This window comes from Oncorhynchus masou, chromosome 15 (assembly GCF_036934945.1).
Source record: "Oncorhynchus masou masou isolate Uvic2021 chromosome 15, UVic_Omas_1.1, whole genome shotgun sequence".
Classification (NCBI taxonomy): domain Eukaryota; kingdom Metazoa; phylum Chordata; class Actinopteri; order Salmoniformes; family Salmonidae; genus Oncorhynchus; species Oncorhynchus masou.
In genome coordinates this window covers 34,518,440-34,541,544 of record NC_088226.1, presented here as the reverse complement: position 1 = coordinate 34,541,544, position 23,105 = coordinate 34,518,440, and the positions used below count along the sequence as shown (strand labels likewise).

The following is a 23,105-nucleotide window of genomic DNA, read 5'->3' as shown; positions in this document are numbered from 1 at the left end:
AGAGACTTGTAGATGACCTGGAACCAGTGGGTTTGGTGATGAGTATGAAGCGAGGGCCAGCCAACGAGAGCATACAGGTCGCAGTGGTGGGTAGCATATGGGGCTTTGGTGACAAAATGGATGGCACTGTGATAGACTGCATCCAATTTAGTTTTACTTGTATTTAAGTGCAGTTGGAGGCTTGGTGTTGGAGTGAGATTTGAAATAACTATTTGAAAATGGACTGAAATAAACGGAATTTCTTTCAACAGCAAATACGTGCCAAATTGCATTTTGAAACTTGTGTTAGGCGAATTAAGTGTTTGGTGTCATACAAAAACATTTGACTTGTGGCAGGGTGTGTTCGTGTGCGCCTGCTTTATGATCTTTACGGTAGCTACTCCAGACTCATTGTTTTCCTTGGGAGAAAGCAGCGGAAAGTCTGGGAACCCAAGCACATCAGAGTCTACAGTCATGGCTGAGCGCCGCGCATTCGCCCAAAATATCAGCAGGTAAGGGCGTTACTTCCAATTTTGACACTGACAGAACTGAGTCCCTCGTTCAAGCTACGCCGTTTTAAATATTTAAAAAACTCGTCTTCTGCCCTCCGTTTCAAGGCAAAGCCATCCCCAAATAAGGCCCTGCCAGTTAGCTAGTTATCGTTAGGCATATCAAAGATGCCCCAGTACCAGTCATAGACCCCGTATAGTACAGCGTTGTCTGTTTCTCGCAATGTTATTTTTGTGTATTGTGCCGTTGTATGCATACGGGGTTGAAGTTTAGCTACGTTTGACATCTATCATACTATCAAACCCAACCACTATCGGTCTTTACAGGGATTTAGGTAAGCATTAGTTGGACTGACTAGTAAATCCGTAGTAGACAGTTGCGGTAACTTGTTGGCTACGGCTGGGTAGCACTGACACATCGACGAGAGAAAGCAACACAGTAGCTATGATGCCAGTTGAGCGCTGCGACTAATGTGGGCAAAATCGAGCTCCGAAGTGGAGCTCTTTACTGTAGGTGCTGATTTCAGTACCCAAAGAATAGCCCGCAATTACACAGAACAATGACTTGTGTAATTGCGAGTTATTCTTTGGGTGATAATCACTAGTTTATGATAAATAATTGTTTTTATGTGATGTAGTTCCAGTTTACCCAAACTGAGTCGCCGCCCATCTCCATCCTAAATCGTGCCCAACTCCATCCTAAATCGTGGAGTTGAGTTTAAACGCCTTTACAGTGACATTAACTAACATCGTCATGGACAGTGGTAGTTTACCAGCAAAAGCCCTAACATTCAAAGTTATGTCAACCACAGTTAAAGGTAATGCATTCAGGTCTAATGCGTCTTGAAACGAACAAAACCAGAAGCCCTGTGTCAATTTCAGTTGCTTGCTGTTCATGCCAGTGGAATTAAAGCTGGATGTAAAACAATGCATTGCATTGTTGTGAAGAAATTGCTCATATGTGACTCACTACCTGGATTCGGTCTTATGTAGCAAAAATTGAAGTAGATTTTTTTTTTACATTGGTGAAAAGTAGACTCAGAGCTGCAAAATGGTATATAATACACTACATTTTTGAGGAACAATGGGAAAGTAATTCTGCATTGAAAGTTGATGAACCTGGTGAACTCACTTTTAAAGAAAAGGACCTTAGAATGTTTTGGTACCAACTTGAGACTTTGAGACAACTTCCTTTGTCTCCACCCATTCAGCATATTTCACACCATCTTAAGCCAGCCCCACCCATGTCTTTAAGGATTCACATGTGAGTTAATGTGCTAAAAAGTGAGTAGAGTAGTAAAAAGTAAGAATAAAAGTGGTAGTAGCCTACAATAAGGAAAAATTCCAGCTAAACAGAAAGTGTCCAGATGTAAAGATACCTTATTAGAAAATTACTGAAGTAAAACTAAGTCACCCAGTAAAATACCACTTGAGTAAAAGTCTAAAAGTATCTGGTTTTAAAAATACTTAAGTATGTATAAATAATTTCAAATTCCTTAAACCAGGCGGCCCTATTTGTATTTTTTTATTGACAGATAGCCAGGGGCACACTCCAAAACTCAGACATAATTTAAAAACAAAGAATTTGTGTTTAGTGAGTCTGTGTGGTATGTCACAATCATGTTACGACCACAAATGTCAATATTAATTTTTATATATCAATATTTTGCTAAGTGGATGGGTCTCTACAGAAGGTGTAAACGGTACAGCCAAAGGTTACTTGCATAATAGCAATATCAGAAATAGATGGTGTCAATATCAATAAAATATACAGTATGTACATGAACAATATCAATAACGATCGTGATAGACGAGGTAGTTGTATGGATACAATCAGGAGTAAAGTGCCTGAGCAGCAGGAAAAAAATATAGTAGCAGCAACGTATGGCGTGTGCGTGTATGTTAGGTGAGAGTCATTTGAGTAGAGGCACTGCAGATGGTGCTGATGACTGGTCCGTCCGAACCACGCATAAGTAAGGGAATCTACAGTTGAAGTCGGAAGTTTACATACACTTAGGTTGGAGTCATTAACTTGTTTTTCAACCACTCCACAAATTTCTCATTTAACAAGCTATAGTTTTGGCAAGTTGGTTAGGACATCTACTTTGTGCATGACGCAAGTAATTTTTCCAACAATTGTTTACAGACAGATTATTTCACTGTATCACAATTCCAGTGGGTCAGAGGTTTACATACACTAAGTTGACTGCCATTAAATAGCTTGGAAGATTCCAGAAATGTCATGACTTTAGAAGCTTCTGATAGGCTAATTGACATAATTTGAGTCAATTGTAGGTGTAGCTGTGAATGAATTTCAAGGCCTACCTTGAAATCAGTATCTATATCCACAGTAAAACGAGTCCTATATCGACATAACCTGAAAGGCCGCTCAGCAAGGAAGAAGCTACTGCTCCAAAACCGACATAAAAAAGCCAGACTACGGTTTGCAACTGCAGATGGGGACAAAGATCGTGCTTTTTGGAGAAATGTCCTCTGGTCTGATGAAACAAAAATAGAACTGTTTGGCCATAATGATCATCATGATGTTTGGAGGAAAAAGGGGGAGGCTTGCAAGCTGAAGAACACCATCTCAACCGTGACGCACGGGGTTGGGGCAGCATCATGTTGTGGGGGTGCTTTGCTGCAGGAGGGACTGGTGCAATTCACAAAATAGATGGCATCATGAAGGAGGAAAATGATGTGGATATATTGAAGCAACATCTCAAGACATCAGTCAGGAAGTTAAAGCTTGGTCGCAAATGGGTCTTCCAAATGGACAATGACCACAAGCATACTTCCAAATTTGTGGCAAAGTGGCTTAAGGACAACAAAGTCAAGGTATTGGAGTGGCCATCACAAAGCCCTCACCTCATCCTATAGAAAATGTGTGGGTAGAACTGGGGGGGCAGCAGCAATTTAATCAATTTCAGAATAAGGCTGTAATGTAACAAAATGTGGAAAAAGTCTTTACTTTCTGAATGCACTCTTCGTGCGTAATGGATTATGGTCATTGCAGTAAAATTACCATATTTTATGTGCTGAACTGTAGATTATTGGCCTGTTGGAAACTACAACTCCCTTCTGTGTCACACAGTTCAGGCTGAATCTGATTTATCTCTAGAGAAACTGTGCAATGTGCGCATTGAATTCACTGAAAAAACACGAACAAAATGGAATTCAAATAACTGAACCGGACAGGTCAATAAGTTGTTTAAAAAACAAAAAATAACTGACATTTCTGTTAATCAGTTAGCACTGTTATTGACTCGGGTGCGAAGAATTCTGTAAATTAGATTTCTGTATTTTATTTTCAATAAGTTTGCAGAAATATGAAACACTTTGTCATTATGATCTGTTGTGTGTAGATGGGTGAGAATTAAAAAAATATTTAATCTATTTTGAATATAGGGTGAAACACAACCAAATTAGGAATCAGTCAATGGGTATGAATACTTTCTGAAGGCACTATAGGTATTACAGACAGTTAGGTAGAGGTTGAAAATGTCAGTGAAGACACTTGCCAGCTGATCAGTGCATGCTCCGAGATGGCGCTGCAGTGGATAGCGGCGATTTCACGCTGATCTTAATTTTCTTTGGTACATAATATTTCCTATGACCAAAAACGTCTTCTGGACATCAGAACAGCGAACACTAACTTCGATTTGAATGAATATTTCTACTTCAACGAGTCGGCAGCTCTAGACGTTCTGCTTACTCTGGACCAAGCCCAGTCTGGCCAGGGACCAGGTCACAGCAGGGACCATAATGGTGTCAGAGGGAACTGTAAGGACAGTAAAGTCACCACCAGGGCCAGGGAGAGAGCCCTCATGGCCACAGCATTTTCATTATTTTTTATTTAACTAGGCAAGCCAGTTGGAAACACTGGGCCAATTGTGCGCCACCCTATGGAATTCCCAATCATGGCCGGTTGTGAGACCCTGGTTTGTTCCCAGGCTGTCTTGTGACGCTGTTAGCACTGAGATGCAGTGCCTTAGACCGCTGCGCCACTCGGGAGCCCTTCTAGCAAGGACCATAATATATAATAGTAATGTTTGGCCCACAACAGAACGGCTGCCCTTGACTGTACTGTACCTGTCCTTCAGAGTGACCAGACTACTGCAGTAAATGAACTGGCCTTATCTGTTAACTTATTACGCCTACACTGCCCTTTTCCACTTTTCCAACCCGTGTGTGTGTGTGTGTGAGAGACATCTTTGACTGTAAGCAGCCTGGAGGCAACATCTGACTGTTTTCCATAAGCAAAGCCTAGATTGAATAGATTAAACTGTCAAGTGGCTAGCCTCTGTTTGGACTGAAGGGTTGCCATTTGTTGGAGCAAAGAATTTAGCCTATAACTATGATCTGTCTCTCTGTGTTTTACCTGTTGACTTAATCTTAAGGATCGGTGTCCCGATAGTGGGAAAACCTCCGGTGAAACTGGAGGAAGCGTAATTCAAATAAATTCTAATTGTTATTATGGATTTTAAACATTTAAGTACATATGTGTCTTATATCGGCTGAAAGCTTAAATTCTTGTAAATATAACTGCACTGTCCGATTTACAGTAGCTATTACAGCGAAAACATTCCATGCATTTGTTTAAGGACGGCGCTCCACATCAAAATATTTTTCCACCGGCACAGGTTTCACACATTCACATATAAAGATTAAATATTCACTTACTTTTTTGTAAATCTTCCTCTGATTTGTCATCCAAAGGGTCCCAGCTATAACATGTAGTGTTGTTTTGTTAAATAAAATCCTTCTTTTTATCCCAAAACGTCAGTTTAGTTGGCGCCATCGATTTGAGTAATCCATTCTTTCAACATGCAGAGAAAGGAATCAAAAAAAATAATTATGGTTGGTTTTTCTTTGGATTTTCTCCTACCATATCTATTGTGTTTTTATTCTCCTACATTATTTAAACATTTCTACAAACGTATAATTGTTTTCTTTCCAATGGTACCAATTCTATGCATATCCTGGCTTCAGGGCCTGAGCTACAGGCAGTTTACTTTGGGCACGTCATTCAGGCGGAAATGGCGAAAAAGGGGCGTAGCCCTAAGAAGTTGTTTAATGGTTTGATATTCACTGCTAAGCTTCTCTCTCCTCACCTCCCTACAGGACTGTAGCAGCTGAGGTGAGAAAGCAGATTGCTGGTCAGTATGGGGGCTCCCCACAGCTCCTCAAGAACCTGAACGTGGGTGCCGCTGCAAGCAACACCGTAAGCTTCTAACCACAATGCATCTTGGTGTTTTTGCAGAGGGAGAGGTAAATGGTGGGAGGGGGAAGGCGTGTCCAAACCTTTGACCTATACATACATGCATACATACATGCATACATACATGCATACATACAGTGCCTTGCGAAAGTATTCGGCCCCCTTGAACTTTGCTACCTTTTGCCACATTTCAGGCTTCAAACATAAAGATATAAAACTGTATTTTTTGTGAAGAATCAACAACAAGTGGGACACAATCATGAAGTGGAACGACATTTATTGGATATTTCAAACTTTTTTAACAAATCAAAAACTGAAAAATTGGGCGTGCAAAATTATTCAGCCCCCTTAAGTTAAATCTTTGTAGCGCCACCTTTTGCTGCGATTACAGCTGTAAGTCGCTTGGGGTATGTCTCTATCAGTTTTGCACATCGAGAGACTGAATTTTTTTCCCATTCCTCCTTGCAAAACAGCTCGAGCTCAGTGAGGTTGGATGGAGAGCATTTGTGAACAGCAGTTTTCAGTTCTTTCAACAGATTCTCGATTGGATTCATGTCTGGACTTTGACTTGGCCATTCTAACACCTGGATATGTTTATTTTTGAACCATTCCATTGTAGATTTTGCTTTATGTTTTGGATCATTGTCTTGTTGGAAGACAAATCTCCGTCCTAGTCTCAGGTCTTTTGCAGACTCCATCAGGTTTTCTTCCAGAATGGTCCTGTATTTGGCTCCATCCATCTTCCCATCAATTTTAGTCCGTACACACAAAGCTAATTTCTCTCAAATTTTAACATTCCTGTTAGTGAGCATTTTTGCCTTTTCCAATAAAATCCATCCACCTGACAGATGTGGCATATCAATAAGCTGATTAAGCAGCATGATCATGGGTGACATCTGCTGAGGTAAAAAAAACATGATTAACTAAAAAAAAAGAAAAAGAAAAATCTGATTACACAGGTGCACCTCATGCTGGGGACAATTTACAGGCCACTTTTAAAATGTGCAGTTTCGTCTCACAACACAATGCCACAGATGTCTCCAAGCTTTGAGGGTTGCATGCAATTGGCACACTGACTGCAGGAATGTCCACCAGAGCTGTTGCCAGATCATTTAATGTTTATTTCTCAACCATAGTGACCGCCAATGTCACTTTAGAGAATTTGGCAATACGTCCAACCGACCTCAAAACCGCAGACCACATGTAACCACACCAGCCCAGGACCTCCACATCCGGCTGAAGGACAAGGTTCTTACTTTCTCCCCCTTCCACTCCTTTTTTTATTTTTTTATTTTACGATCGTGCTATAATTACTTGGTTGTAAATTTTGGATAGAGCAGAAATGTCCATATATTTTTGTTAACTGCATGTGTGACAACTCCACCAATCCTTTTTCTGATATAATTTAAGGTTATACAGTTTTACATTTTGTTTTCCAAATTAGTTTTTATCAACTAGTATATTTGAGTTGAACCATTATTTGTTGTAATATTTGTTCTGTCTTGTTGTGGATTAAACTGAAATTGCAACAGACTTTCTGTGGCTTGTTTTAAAAATAGCTATATTTAGAACATTTCATTTAAAAAAAACAACAGAATGAGAGGTTGTAATCGGGGAAAAAAAGCAATTTTTGAACAGGTGCAATACATTTTATAAAATAAAAAGCTTACCTTGACTTGGAAGAGTGAGTGTTGGATAGGCATAGCCAGCTAGCTAACATAGCATCTCTCTCTGTGTGAGCTGGGTGTTTGAGTGGACTATACTAGCTAAGCTAGTTAAGTAAAAATTGAAAGTTGTAAAAAAAACAAATACTACGAAATATAGCTAGCTCTCTCGCTTCTCCTTCATTTTTGAAAACATTTCTTGAACTGTTCAACTATTGTCTTTGTCAACTACTCACCACATTTTATACACTACAGTGCATAAGCTGTAGCTTATGCTTTCATTACTAGATTAATTCTCTGGTCCTTTGATTGAGTGGACACAATGGACTCAATTCATGTGGCAAGAGCTCTGATAGGTTGGAGGACATCTATGGAAGTGGGTGAGAACCATGAGCCTCCAAGGTTTTGTATGGAGGTCAATGTTCCCAGAGGAGGAGGGGTAGTTCTGTTTATACCATGGCGCAACCCCACAGAGTGCTGTTGAGGCTATTTATTTTTATTTTACCTTTATTTTACTAGGCAAGTCAGTTAAGAACAAATTCTAGGCCTAGGAACAGTGGGTTAACTGCCTGTTCAGGGGCAGAACGACGGCTACTGTAAACCTCCATTGCAAAATAGTGTGTTTTTAATCATTTGGTGATATGTGAATATATTTAGTATAGTTTTATCAAAAAATTCTAGATTTTTTTTTTGTGTGACGCTATTTTTTTAAATGAAATTCACTGAGGAGAATGGTCCTCCTCTGAGGAGCCTGTCTGCCAATATAGAAAATGCAGTTGCCTGATAATTGGTTTTGAAACGTTCTCAGGATAGAACTTGTCTCAACATTTATCAAGCCACGGCGTTTGCTGACAGCTAAGCCTTGGTATTTCTTTGCTAGTAATACAGCTGGACTTTTTGGGGATGATTTTCTGCGGCTAAGGTAGGCCTTTTTCAGATATATTCTCAGATTTTTGTATTCACTCTACCAAAGCCTCTCCTCTCTGTTGCCAGGTGCCTCTCACAGAGGCAGTGGAGCCAGTGGATTTTGAGGAGTACCTCAGCACTCACTCACCCATCATCGAGTTGGGCCCCCTGAGGGACCTGATCGAGTTTCCCCCGGACGACATAGAGGTGGTCTGCACCCCCAGAGAGTGTCGCACAGTGGGACAGGCCGTGCCTGAGGAAGGGTAGGTGCTTGACTGGGACAATACTGACTGGCTGGGTTAGCGTTGGTCCTGAGGAACTCAATCAATACAATTAATTTAAAGCCTTGTAAAAATATCAACAGTTATCAAGAAGGGCTTTACCGTAGACCCCCCCCCCCCCCCCCCAAAAAAAGCCCCATATAGTACGAGCTGAGTCTGTAACAGTTGAGACATTATCAGATTCCTCCAGGCCTACATCAGGTCTAACTCAGTTGCAGCAAACAGGTTGCATCTCCTCATTTTTAACACAATTACACCAATTGATTTACCAAATGAATAAAGCAAATCACTGTTCTGGTTTTGATGTCTGGTTAGGAGGCGTGTGCAATGTTTAGATATAAATATATTGTCTAGAACAGACAGAAACGAACAGAAATTACTATTTGTCAGGTAAAATAGCTGGAATTTTTCTGCCATTGAAATCTTTGGGCTGGCCGCCCAAGTGTTTTTTTGTGGTCGCCAATTATTATACATTTTCGGGATGGAAAAACACGTTCACTGTGTACTGAACATTTACATTTACATTTAAGTCATTTAGCAGACGCTCTTATCCAGAGCGACTTACAAATTGGTGAATTCACCTTATGACATCAGTGGAACAGCCACTTTACAATAGTGCATCTAAATCATTTAAGGGGGGGGGGGTGAGAAGGATTACTTTATCCTATCCTAGGTATTCCTTGAAGAGGTGGGGTTTCAGGTGTCTCCGGAAGGTGGTGATTGACTCCGCTGTCCTGGCGTCGTGAGGGAGTTTGTTCCACCATTGGGGGGCCAGAGCAGCGAACAGTTTTGACTGGGCTGAGCGGGAACTGTACTTCCTCAGTGGTAGGGAGGCGAGCAGGCCAGAGGTGGATGAACGCAGTGCCCTTGTTTGGGTGTAGGGCCTGATCAGAGCCTGGAAGTACTGCGGTGCCGTTCCCCTCACAGCTCCGTAGGCAAGCACCATGGTCTTGTAGCGGCTGCGAGCTTCAACTGGAAGCCAGTGGAGAGAGCGGAGGAGCGGGGTGACGTGAGAGAACTTGGGAAGGTTGAACACCAGACGGGCTGCGGCATTCTGGATGAGTTGTAGGGGTTTAATGGCACAGGCAGGGAGCCCAGCCAACAGCGAGTTGCAGTAATCCAGACGGGAGATGACAAGTGCCTGGATTAGGACCTGCGCCGCTTCCTGTGTGAGGCAGGGTCGTACTCTGCGGATGTTGTAGAGCATGAACCTACAGGAACGGGCCACCGCCATGATGTTGGTTGAGAACGACAGGGTGTTGTCCAGGATCACGCCAAGGTTCTTAGCGCTCTGGGAGGAGGACACAATGGAGTTGTCAACCGTGATGGCGAGATCATGGAACAGGCAGTCCTTCCCCGGGAGGAAGAGCAGCTCCGTCTTGCCGAGGTTCAGCTTGAGGTGGTGATCCGTCATCCACACTGATATGTCTGCCAGACATGCAGAGATGCGATTCGCCACCTGGTCATCAGAAGGGGGAAAGGAGAAGATTAATTGTGTGTCGTCTGCATAGCAATGATAGGAGAGACCATGTGAGGTTATGACAGAGCCAAGTGACTTGGTGTATAGCGAGAATAGGAGAGGGCCTAGAACAGGGCCCTGGGGGACACCAGTGGTGAGAGCGCGTGGCGAGGAGACAGATTCTCGCCACGCCACCTGGTAGGAGTGACCTGTCAGGTAGGACGCAATCCAAGCGTGGGCCGCGCCGGAGATGCCCATCTCGGAGAGGGTGGAGAGGAGGATCTGATGGTTCACAGTATCGAAGGCAGCCGATAGGTCTAGAAGGATGAGAGCAGAGGAGAGAGAGTTAGCTTTAGCAGTGCGGAGCGCCTCCGTGATACAGAGAAGAGCAGTCTCAGTTGAATGACTAGTCTTGAAACCTAACTGATTTGGATCAAGAAGGTCATTCTGAGAGAGATAGCGGGAGAGCTGGCCAAGGACGGCACGTTCAAGAGTTTTGGAGAGAAAAGAAAGAAGGGATACTGGTCTGTAGTTGTTGACATCGGAGGGATCGAGTGTAGGTTTTTTTCAGAAGGGGTGCAACTCTCGCTCTCTTGAAGACGGAAGGGACGTAGCCAGCGGTCAGGGATGAGTTGATGAGCGAGGTGAGGTAAGGGAGAAGGTCTCCGGAAATGGTCTGGAGAAGAGAGGAGGGATAGGGTCAAGCGGGCAGGTTGTTGGGCGGCCGGCCGTCACAAGAAGCGAGATTTCATCTGGAGAGAGAGGGGAGAAAGAGGTCAGAGCACAGGGTAGGGCAGTGTGAGCAGAACCAGCGGTGTCGTTTGACTTAGCAAACGAGGATCGGATGTCGTCGACCTTCTTTTCAAAATGGTTGACGAAGTCATCTGCAGAGAGGGAGGAGGGGGGAGGGGGAGGAGGATTCAGGAGGGAGGAGAAGGTGGCAAAGAGCTTCCTAGGGTTAGAGGCAGATGCTTGGAATTTAGAGTGGTAGAAAGTGGCTTTAGCAGCAGAGACAGAGGAGGAAAATGTAGAGAGGAGGGAGTGAAAGGATGCCAGGTCCGCAGGGAGGCGAGTTTTCCTCCATTTCCGCTCGGCTGCCCGGAGCTCTGTTCTGTGAGCTCGCAATGAGTCATCGAGCCACGGAGCGGGAGGGGAGGACCGAGCCGGCCTGGAGGATAGGGGACATAGAGTCAAAGGATGCAGAAAGGGAAGAGAGGAGGGTTGAGGAGGCAGAATCAGGAGATAGGTTGGAGAAGGTATGAGCAGAGGGAAGAGATGATAGGATGGAAGAGGAGAGAGTAGCGGGGGAGAGAGAGCGAAGGTTGGGACGGCGCGATACCATCCGAGTAGGGGCAGTGTGGGAAGTGTTGGATGAGAGCGAGAGGGAAAAGGATACAAGGTAGTGGTCGGAGACTTGGAGGGGAGTTGCAATGAGGTTAGTGGAAGAACAGCATCTAGTAAAGATGAGGTCGAGCGTATTGCCTGCCTTGTGAGTAGGGGGGGGAAGGTGAGAGGGTGAGGTCAAAAGAGGAGAGGAGTGGAAAGAAGGAGGCAGAGAGGAATGAGTCAAAGGTAGACGTGGGGAGGTTAAAGTCGCCCAGGACTGTGAGAGGTGAGCCGTCCTCAGGAAAGGAGCTTATCAAGGCATCAAGCTCATTGATGAACTCTCCGAGGGAACCTGGAGGGCGATAAATGATAAGGATGTTAAGCTTGAAAGGGCTGGTAACTGTGACAGCATGGAATTCAAAGGAGGCGATAGACAGATGGGTAAGGGGGAGAGAGAGAATGACCACTTGGGAGAGATGAGGATCCCGGTGCCACCACCCCGCTGACCAGAAGCTCTCGGGGTGTGCGAGAACACGTGGGCGGACGAAGAGAGAGCAGTAGGAGTAGCAGTGTTATCTGTGGTGATCCATGTTTCCGTCAGTGCCAAGAAGTCGAGGGACTGGAGGGAGGCATAGGCTGAGATGAACTCTGCCTTGTTGGCCGCAGATCGGCAGTTCCAGAGGCTACCGGAGACCTGGAACTCCACGTGGGTCGTGCGCGCTGGGACCACCAGATTAGGGTGGCCGCGGCCACGCGGTGTGGAGCGTTTGTATGGTCTGTGCAGAGAGGAGAGAACAGGGATAGATAGACACATAGTTGACAGGCTACAGAAGAGGCTACGCTAATGCAAAGGAGATTGGAATGACAAGTGGACTACACGTCTCGAATGTTCAGAAAGTTAAGCTTACGTAGCAAGAATCTTATTGACTAAAATGATTGAAATGCTACAGTACTGCTGGAGTAGGCTAGCTGGCAGTGGCTGCGTTGTTGACTTTGTAGGCTAGCTGGTAGTGGCTGCGATGTTGACACTACACTAATCAAGTCGTTCCGTCGAGTGTAATAGTTTCTACAGTGCTGCTATTCGGGGGCTAGCTGGCTAGCTAGCAGGTTGATTGCGTTACGTTACCTTAAAAGAACGACAATAGCTGGCTAGCTAACCTAGAAAATCGCTCTAGGCTACACAATTGTCTTAGATACAAAGACGGCTATGTAGCTAGCTAGCTACGATCAAACAAATCAAACCGTTGTACTGTAATAGTTTCTACAGTGCTGCTATTCGGGGCTAGCTGGCTAGCTACGTTAAAAGAACGACAATAGCTGGCCAGCTAACCTAGAAAATCGCTCTAGACTACACAATTGTCTTAGATACAAAGACGGCTATGTAGCTGGCTAGCTACGATCAAACAAATCAAACCGTTGTACTGTAATGAAGTGAAATGAAAATGTGATACTACCAGTGGAGCGACGCGGAATGTTGACCGGGTAGTTGAAGTTCAATTCGGTAGAGGTTGGCTAGCTGTTGGCTAGCTAGCTAGCAGCATCTCCTACGTTAAGGACGAAAAATAGCTGGCTAGCTAACCTCGGTAAATTAAGATAATCACTCTAAGTCTACACACTCTAAACTACACAATTATCTTGGATACGAAGACAGCGAAGACAACTATGTAGCTAGCTGACACTACGCTAATCGAGTCGTTCAGTTGAGTGTAATAGTTTCTACAGTGCTGGTGGACAGTGGATGTTAGCTAGCTGCTTAGCTAGCTGCTGGGCAGATAGCAGTGTAGACTACGTTAGGACGACGAAATAAGATAATTATGCAATTATCTTAGATACAAAGACGGCTATGTAGCTAGCTAAGAAGAAATTGCTAAGATTAGACAAATCAAACCGTTGTACTATAATGAAATGTAATGAAAAGTTATACTACCTGCGGACCGAAGTGTAGATGCGACCGCTCGCTCCAACCCGGAACCGGAACCGGCTGAAACCAGATAAAGTATGTAGAAAAGATCATGGACCTTTATTTAGTTTAAAAAATAATATGATCTCTGAGAATTAACAATGACACAAAATTGTATTTAGTTTATTTTACTAGGCAAGTCAGTCAAGAACAAATTCTTATTTTCAATGACGGCCTAGTAACTGCCCGTTCAGTGGCGGAATGACAGATTTGTACCTTGTCAGCTCAAGGATTTGAACTTGCAAACTTTTGGTTACTAGTCTAACTCTAACCACTAGGCTACCCTGCCGCCCCAAATAAAAGGAGAATTTAAATAAAAACTATTCATTTAGAAGTAGCAGTTTTGTTATGATGTTTGAGCAAAACAACACAGCATTAGACATGGCAAAATGCATAGAATTGCAGGAAATTTGCTTTACAACTGCAAAAATGTCTCCTCTCCATGGAGACATTTTGTAGAATTGTAGGAAATTGGCTTAAAATGCAAAGATATCTCTACACCACCAAGATGGGGGATGTCATACCAAAAAGTGTCCCCCTCTGCGTCACAATGGGATTTGATAAACTATTAGAGTTTGTTGCTATATCAACTGTGTGATGGCCTAATGATTAGAATTTGAGTTTACTACAGCCTGAATGATGTTATTTTCATCATCGCTATGCGAACAAGGCTGATTTCCACGACAATTTTGTTATTTAAACAAGTTTTGTTTAGCGTCCGTACCTCTCCTCGCTTGTCTGGCTGTCATGTTAATATTTTAACCTGTCCTTCCCTTATCTACACTGAAATAATATAATTTCTGTAGTCCTCTACTCTGATTCATTTTCTTTCTATCTTGCATAGCTCATTAGTATAACCTTGTGGTTGAACATAGATAGATATAGATCTATATCTTTCTATCTCCATATATCTCTATATATCTCTATCGCTTCTCACTCAAAGGATACCTTGAGTCTTACTATGAACACCTTGTGAAACCAACCTGGCAATATTTAAGATTTTAATACATAAACTTTGAAAGTTTTTGGTACAGTTGGCATTATTTTCACAGATTGTTTTGGTGGGGACAGTCACATGGCAATCATACTAAAATACTGAATTCTGGTTTGTGGAATTTTAAGGGGGTTGCTGTGTGGGTGGGAGGTTCTGCCTGTCACTTTTTCTCAACAGTCATCCAGTCTCGAAAGGGGGACTTGTACTGAGTGTTTGCAGTGCTAGTGTTTTTAGTTCATCTGTGTATCTCACATATTATGTGCCCAGTATGACAGGGCAAGAACTTTCTTAGCAGGTAATGCCAATAACAGTAGCTGTAAATGTCAATAACATTAGCTGTAAATGTATGTAATGAAATGTTGGAGGGTGGTTGGAAATGGAGTACATCAGAGGGATCCGTCAGGGGGTTGGGCAGAACCCCTAGGTCCTGGTCCTGGAGAACTGGAGCAGAGTTAAAGGGAACAGGGTAGGAGACAGAGACGTAAACAAGCAAACACACAAGTTACACTTTACTGTGAGAAAATTTGATGGATTAGTGCAGTGTTATAAATGGGTGCAATGTACTTTTCAGAACTAGCCTACCTCAATGTGGTTCCCCTCTGGCTGGGGGGGGGGGTTGATGGTCCTAAAGTCATTTGGAGAGGTAAATTGAAGAAGATGACCATTTATTGCTTTTTTAACTGTCAATCAATTAATTTTTACCTGGTCAAAAACCTTCACATCCTTCTCAGTCCGTGCCTGAAGGTGGTCTTTGATGGTGTTCTGATCTGGTTTGACAACTTCCACCACATCATGTGGTGTTTCAGTGATCTGAAAGTACGTTATACAAAAATGGCAATAGACAAACAACAAACAAATCACAAATTTGAAAGACTACAGTATATGCAATAATTGTATACACAATCGCATTGTTTACCTCAGTCAACAGCTGCGGCACCCGTCCGTACTCGGTGGAGACCTGGATGCAGTTGTTGTGTGCAAAGAGAATTACCTTCAGGTCTTTATCCCACCCTTCCTGGTACCAATCAAGGGACCTGCCCATGGCAGTCTTGAGGGTCTGGTTGGTCCATTCAGAAAACCTGGAGCAGGGGGTAGGAAAGTGATATCTATTGACAATGTAAGATATTGAAATATGTTGAAGATGTCCATCATTGCCTTGGAGTTGGCCTCGCCAGTCTCGTCCTTGAAGGGGTATGATACAAAACGAAAATCTATTTTTGGTTGCAAGCAACCTTTTTTAATGGGTTACAGAAGAAAATGTAGAGTTAAGAATGTACTTGTCCTTTACTGACCTTAATGGGTATTGCCTCCACACACTTTTTTAAAGTGATCGGTCGCTTTCAGACACCAGCTGTTGCCATTCCTGGATTTCGTGAAGGGTCAGATGAGGTTACATTATTCTTACCCATATCTGTGTCATACAGTATGCAGATTTTAATATTTGTACATTCTATAATATTGAACTCTGCTGTGGTCAAATAAAGTAACCATTACAAAACAACTTATCAGGGCAAAATTTGAGTTGAGATACTTACCGATCATCATCACCGCCATGGTGAAACAACTATGATGGGCTTCAACTCCAGCGCCACAGTCTTCACCCTCTCAAGCTTCTGGCAGGCTAGACAGGGTACTGACCTTCAAGCAAAAAGTGACATTATGTGACATTCATTTAAATCATGATCATTTCAGATATAATAGAATGTGATTGATAATTATTTCACTTGCCCAGCTCTCCTCCACCTGGACAATTCCCCGTCAGAAGAAAAGTACAGTAGGTTGATTCTGGCAATCATGTATTTCACTCCGAAATTGCCAGCATACATCTCGGTCAGCACGGCCTCCTTCTGTTCCTTAGTAAAAAATCTCCCTCCTGTGTTTTATTTTTATTTTTTATTTTACCTTTTATTTAACCAGGCAAGTCAGGGTCAATTCTGGGCCTGGGAACAGTGGGTTAACTGCCTGTTCAGGGGCAGAACGACAGATTTGTACCTTGTCAGCTCAGGGGTTTGAACTCGCAACCTTCTGGTTACTAGTCCAACACTCTAACCACTAGGCTACCCTGGCCATCCTTCCCCTTTAGGTACATATGATTGCCTAACAAGTTGGAAGAGAAGAGTTGAAATACTCGAGTCTACCACTCTCTTCCCACCTCTCACTTTCATCCTTTATCACTTTCTTCTGTCTGTCTGGTGAAGACACCTAGTTAAGGGCATTTGTAAGCACTATTACTTTTTGACAGGGGGACACTTTGTCATGACAAGGCCTCTAAAATGTTCTCTAAACGGGCCGACTGCACCACCTGCCACGCACACCACCTAAGCCCCTTTTTGAACTAGAAAGCCCCCAGAAATAGGTAATCAGTAATATAGCTCTATGAATTACGTTTCCATCTGCAACATATGAACGTTAAACCTCACTGAACACATCTGGTGTTGAGGATGAGACGTTGACTGTAACGTGCGGTGTCGCTTTGCCTTCCAGGCACAATGATGCCCACGTCAGAGACTGTGTCAGGTCCTACACTGAGGACTGGAACGTTGTCAACAGAAGGTAAAGCTCCCCTCTATTATTTAGGGATTGTGTCCTTTTTAGAAAACTTATAAAACATCTTAACACCCACATTTTAACCCTTATTTTACACATTTTTACAATTACACCTGGCAGCTAGTTATTTATTACACCTCAACACTCGCATTCTGGTCTACTAATTTCAACAGATACCATAAGCTTGGTACTGGGTTTAACCCTAACACCCTGGACAAGCAGAAGGAGCGGCAGAAAGGCCTGCCCAAACAGGTGTTTGAGGCTGATGAGATGCCAGATGTTAGCGCTCATCAGGACGACCAGGTAACCCATAGCAATGGGGCAGTCGACTAGGTAACCCATAGCAACGGGGCGGTCATCTTACACTTTCAATATTTTTATAGTGTGTGTGTGTGTATATAGGCCCTCTCTAACCTGTGTGTTTGTCCTACCCCAGGATGACCTGAAGCGTAGGTCCATATCCATAGACGACACTCCACGTGGCAGCTGGGCCTGCAGTATCTTTGACCTGAAGAACTCTGTCCCCGACGCCCTCCTGCCCAATTTGCTGGACCGAGCCCCCAACGAGGAGATCGACCGCCACAATGAGGAGCCCCGCAAGTCCAACCGCCATCGCGAGCTCTTTGCCCTGCACCCCGCCCTCGAAGAGGTTAGGACAAAGGCGCACACGCACTGCTGCATTTCTACAGAGACGGAAGTACATTTTGACGTGTCAGGCCAGCGTTTGCTTTGCCAGGGTCTTGTGCATGTCTGTCTCTTCACATTAATGCGTATCGTCAGCCATGATCAGGGTTGCCATGTTCTGCGGTTTTCCCGAAAATTGGGCTAATTTAAAAATGATGTGGCAGGTGAAAATGTATTGGTTGCGGGTTTTTGGGCCACTTCTAAATTCCACTGCGGCCTCCTTGGCAATTTCTTTAAAATATATATTTCACTGTGACCTGCTGCTGACTATCAGGCAGTGAGGCAGCGTGTTGCTGAGTGACTGAGGTGTATAAGTAAAGGGCCAGAGCGGTGTATGTGTGTTGACACTGAGCGCTTCAAGCAGACAGCCGAGTCACGTGAGTGAGAGGAGACCGAGCAGCAGGTGTCCACGTCGTGATAACTTTTTGCCAGTTGTGGGCAGGCTATTCAGATTGTCATTATGGAGACACCTATTGCCAACCCTTTACCCATAAAACATACTAATGCGTTAGAACGGATGCGCATCAAGAATGAACGGCCATTAGACTTAGCTGTAGAGCGCATTAGATAAATTTGCTTGAAGGTGGTTTAAACTGCATGATAAACTGGGTGGTTCGAGCCCTGAATGCTGATTGGCTTACAGCCATGGTATATCAGACGTATACCAAGGGTATGACAAAACATCTATTTTTACTTTTAATTATGTTGGTAACCAATTTATAATAGCAATAAGGCACCTCGGGGGTTTGTGGTATATGGCCAATATACTACGGCTAAGTGCTGTGTCCAGGCACTCCGCGATGCGTCGTGTGTAAGAACAGCCCTTAGCCATGGTATATTGGCCATATACCACACCCCCTCATGCCTTATTGCTTAATTCGAGTGGGAATTTGAGATGGAAGTTATAGAACTACCTCGCGTTCTTCTGTTATGGACAGAAGATTAGCCATCTGTCTGTTGGCCATAATTAGACTATTAATTTCTATGCTGATGTAGGCTACTGTAATCTGCTGTTTTATAAAATAAATATCACTGGAGTCATTGCAAATCAATTTGTGTCACTTGTGAAGCCTTCCTGGAGCTGTCAAATTGATTTATTCAGTGTTGGAAAAAGTAGGCTACCCAATTGTCATACTTGAGTAAAAGTTAACACCTTAATAGAAAGTGAAAGTCACCCATTAAAATACTACTTGAATAAAATTATTTGGTTTTAAATATACTTAAGTATCAAAAGTAAAAGTATATACAATTTCAAATCCCTTATATTAAGCAAATCTGATGGCACCATTTTATTTATTTATGCACAGCCAGGGTTTATCTCCAACACATATTTTACAAATGAAGCATGTCATTTTAGTCCACCAGGTCAGAGGCAGTAGGGATGACCAGGGATGTTCTATTGATAATTGCATGAATTGGACCATTTTCCTGTCCTGCTAAGCATTCAAAATATATCGTGTACTTTTGGGTGTCAGGGAAAATGTATGGAGTAAAAAGTACATTACGTTCCTAAAGAAAATAGTAAAGTAAAAAATATAATTATTAAAGTACAGATACCCCCCCCCCAACAACTACTTCAGTACTTTTACTTTAGTACTTTACGCCACTGGATATAATAAATAGTCTTTTTTATAACTTCAGTGTGTTGTAGCCTTGTGTTATTATGCAATTATTTAATGGCCATGTTTAGTAAATGAAATTAGAAGTTAGAACTGTGACCATGATCACAAATGACATCACAATTGCCGATCAGCTGTTTAATAGAATGCATTAGATTGACGGTGACAGTCAGATTAGGCTACAGATTAAAACATAAATAAATACACTGGCTGTCATTGACAAGCATAGGCCTATTCAGTTCATATCCATATTATTAATATTTATGCTTCAGTGATTGAAATTACGACCCCATCCTCAGTAGCCTATTCCAGCAGGCTGTTGGTCAAGGGAAGCACTTCTTACCTCGAAATTGCCTCGCTATTCATGTTGACTAAATTAGTCTAGTCAATTAGAACTAAGCAAGCTGCTAAATCATTAATTTTACATCTTGCCTAGGCTACTCTAGGATATCTGAAATGAGGTGTAGGCCTACAGTTACTTGTAGAAGTATTCATTCATATTGGCGTTTTTCCTATTTTGTTGCATTAGAACCTGTCATTTCAAATGGATTTTTATTTGGATTTCATGTAATGGACATTCACAAAATAGTCCAAATTGGTGAAGTGAAATGAAAAAAAATACTTGTTTAAATGTATTGTTTTTAAATGGAAAAGTGGATCTGTGCATGTGAAGCCACTAAATAAGATTTGGTGTAACCAATTACCTTCAGAAGTCACATAGTTGGATTGCACACAGGTGGACTTTAAGTGTCACATGATCTCAGTATATATACACACCTGTTCTCAAAGGCCCCAGAGTCTGCAACACCACCAAGCAAGCAGCACCATGAAGACCAAGGAGCTCTCCAAACAGGTCAGGGACAAAGTTGTGGAGAAGTACAGATCAGGGTTGGGTTGTAAAAAAATAAAAAATATCTGAAACTATGAACATCCCACGGAGCACCATTTAAATCTATTATTTAAAAAAAATGAAAGAATATGCCATCACAACAAACCTGCCAATAGAGGGTCGCTCACCAAAACTCACGGACCAGGCAAGGAGGGAATTAATCAGAGAGGCAACAGAGACCAAAGATAACCCTGAAGGCGCAGCAAAGCTCCACAGCGGAGATTGGAGTATCTGTCCATAGGACCACTTTAAGCCGTACACTCCACAGAGCTGAGCTTTACGGAAGAGTGGTCAAAAAAAGCCATTGCTTAACTCTTGAAACTCCCCATCCCGGATCCGGGATTGTGACTAAGCCTCAGGCTCATTAGCATAACGCAACGTTAACGATTTCTGAAAATCGCAAATAAAATTAAAATAATGCGTTTGCTCTCAAGCTTAGCCTTTTCTTAACAACACTGTCATCTCAGATTTTCAAAATATGCTTTTGAACCATAGAAATTGACTAATTTGTGTAAGAGTATGCAAAGCTAGCATAGCATTTTGTGTAGCATGTAGCACGCAACATTTTCACAAAAGCCAGATAACCAAATAAATAAAATCATTTACCTTTGAAGAGCTTCGGATGTTTTCAATGAGGAGACTCCCAGCCACATACCAAATGCGCAGTGTTTCCTGAAAGCGTCTGTGTGTAGGAGAAATCGTTCCGTTTTCTACATTGCGCCTGGCTACCGAAACGAACCGAAAATGCAGTCACCTACAACGTGAAACTTTTTCCGGATTAACTACATAATATCGACCGGAACATGGCAAACGTTGTTTGGAATCAATCCTCAAGGTGTTTTTTCACATATCTCTTCATTGACATGCAGTTCGTGGAAGCTTGCTTCTCTCTCTGTGCCCCATGGAAAAATACTGGCAGGTGACTTTTGCGCACCAATTTCGGCGCAGGACACCGGGCGGACACGTGGTAAATGTGGTCTCTTATGGTCAATCTTCCAACGATCTGCCTACAAATACGTCACAATGCTGCAGACACCTTGGGGAAACGACAGAAAGGGCAGACTCATTCCTCTTGCGTTCACAGCCATATAAGGAGATCATGAAAGACAGAGCCTCAAAAATCCTTGTCATTTCCTGGATGCCAAGTCATCTTGGTTTTGCCTGAAGCTCACGTTAAAGGGCACGCACAGAGAAGATATTTGTATTTCTGGACACGTCAGAGTGTTTTCTTTCGAACAGTAGCAATTATATGCATAGTCGAGCATCTTTTTGTGACAAAATATCTTGTTTAAAACGGGAACGTTTTTCTTCCAAAAATGAAATAGCGCCACCATAAGTGTAAGAGGTTAAAGAAAAAATAAGCAAACACGTTTGGTGTTCGCCAAAAGGCATGTGGGAGAATCCCCAAACATATGGAAGAAGATACTCTGGTCAGATGAGACTAAAATGGAGCTTTTTGGCCAGGAAAATGCTATGTCTGGCACAAACCCAACACCTTTCATCACCTTTCATCAGGGACTGATAAACTCGTCAGAATTTAAGGAATGATGCATGGCGTGAAATACAGGGAAATTCTTGAGGGAAACCTGTTTCAGTCTTCCAGAGATTTGAGACTGGGATGGAGGTTCACCTTCCAGCAGGACAATGACCCTAAGCATATTTCTGAAGCAACACTTGAGTGGTTTAATGAGAAACATTTTAAATGTCTTGGAATGGCTTTGTCAATACCCAGACCTCAATCCAATTGAGAATCTGTCGTAGGACTTAAAGATTGCTGTACACCTGTGGAATTCATCCAACTTTGAAGGAGCTGGAGCAGTTTTGCCTTGAAGAATGGGCGAAATCCCAGTGGCTTGACGTGCCAAGCTTATAGAGACATACCCCAACAGACTTGCAGCTGTAATTGCTGCAAAATGTGGCTCTACAAAGTATTGACTTTGGGTGGGTGAATAGTTATGCACGCTCAAGTTTTCTTTTTTTTTTTCACAATAAAACTTTTTTTTTGCATCTTCAAAGTGGTCGACATGTTATGTAAATCAAATTATACAAACCCCCCCACAATCCATTTTAATTGCAGGTTGTAAGACAACAAAATAGGAAAGATGCCAAAAGGGGTGAATACTTTAGCAAGCCACTGTATCAGGGGCTATAGCCTGCATCTTGCTAACCAAACCGTGGCAAAGTTTAACTACAATCATAAACTCAGATTTTAGTCAGTAGGCGTAGCCTAATTCTATTGAATGACAAGTCAATCTAATGGACCATGAATAACGGTTTGTAGTCTTAACATCTGGCACATAATAACAGCACAATTGCCCGAAAATAATTTAACAGCAAATTATCATTTTTCTTGCTACGTATTCAAATTATTTTATTAATTCACAATAATTATTTTGATGGAAAACCACATTTTTCTTAGGTCATTTGAAGTGAAGTCGATATTCCTTCTTAACTTTCTTGGTGACGGGGGCAGTATTGAGTAACTTGGATGAATAAGGTGCCCAGAGTAAACTGCCTGCTACTTTTTCACAGATGCTAATATATGCATATTATTAGTAGTATTGGATAGAAAACACTCTGAAGTTTAAACTTAAACTGTTTGAATGATGTCTGTGAGTATAACAGAACTCATATGGCAGAGAGACAAAACCAACCAGGATGTGGTAAATCTGAGGTTTGTAGTTTCATTTAAGTGATTGCCTATCCAATATGCTGTATCTATGTATCTAGATTGCACTTCCCAAGGAATCCAGCAGATGTCAACAGTCTTTAGAAAGTTGATTGAGGCTTTTTTTTTTTTTTTACCTTTATTTAACCAGGCAAGTCAGTTAAGAACAAATTCTTATTTTCAATGACGGGAACAGTGGGTTAACTGCCTGTTCAGGGGCAGAACGACAGATTTGTACCATGTCAGCTCGGGGGTTTGAACTCACAACCTTTCGGTTATGAGTCCAACGCTCTAACCACTAGGCTACCCTGCCACCCCAGAAGGTGGTTGAATAAGAGCTGTTTCAACAAGTGGACGGCTGAGGCCAATCAGTTGTTTACTGCGCGGGCATGCCGTGCC

At 42.6% G+C, this 23,105-nt stretch overlaps 1 protein-coding gene across 1 annotated transcript in view; it reads left to right on the top strand.

Annotated features, from left to right (window-relative positions):
* The first annotated feature begins 409 nt into the window (after positions 1-409).
* Positions 410-23,105, top strand: part of LOC135556846 (dedicator of cytokinesis protein 7-like) — an 87,549-nt gene continuing 64,853 nt past the window's right edge. Inside the window, 6 exon segments of the mRNA XM_064990277.1 lie at positions 410-491; positions 5,613-5,712; positions 8,367-8,542; positions 16,784-16,852; positions 17,020-17,149; positions 17,283-17,495. Coding sequence (XP_064846349.1) covers positions 454-491; positions 5,613-5,712; positions 8,367-8,542; positions 16,784-16,852; positions 17,020-17,149; positions 17,283-17,495 — 726 coding nt within the window. The 5' untranslated portion in view covers positions 410-453.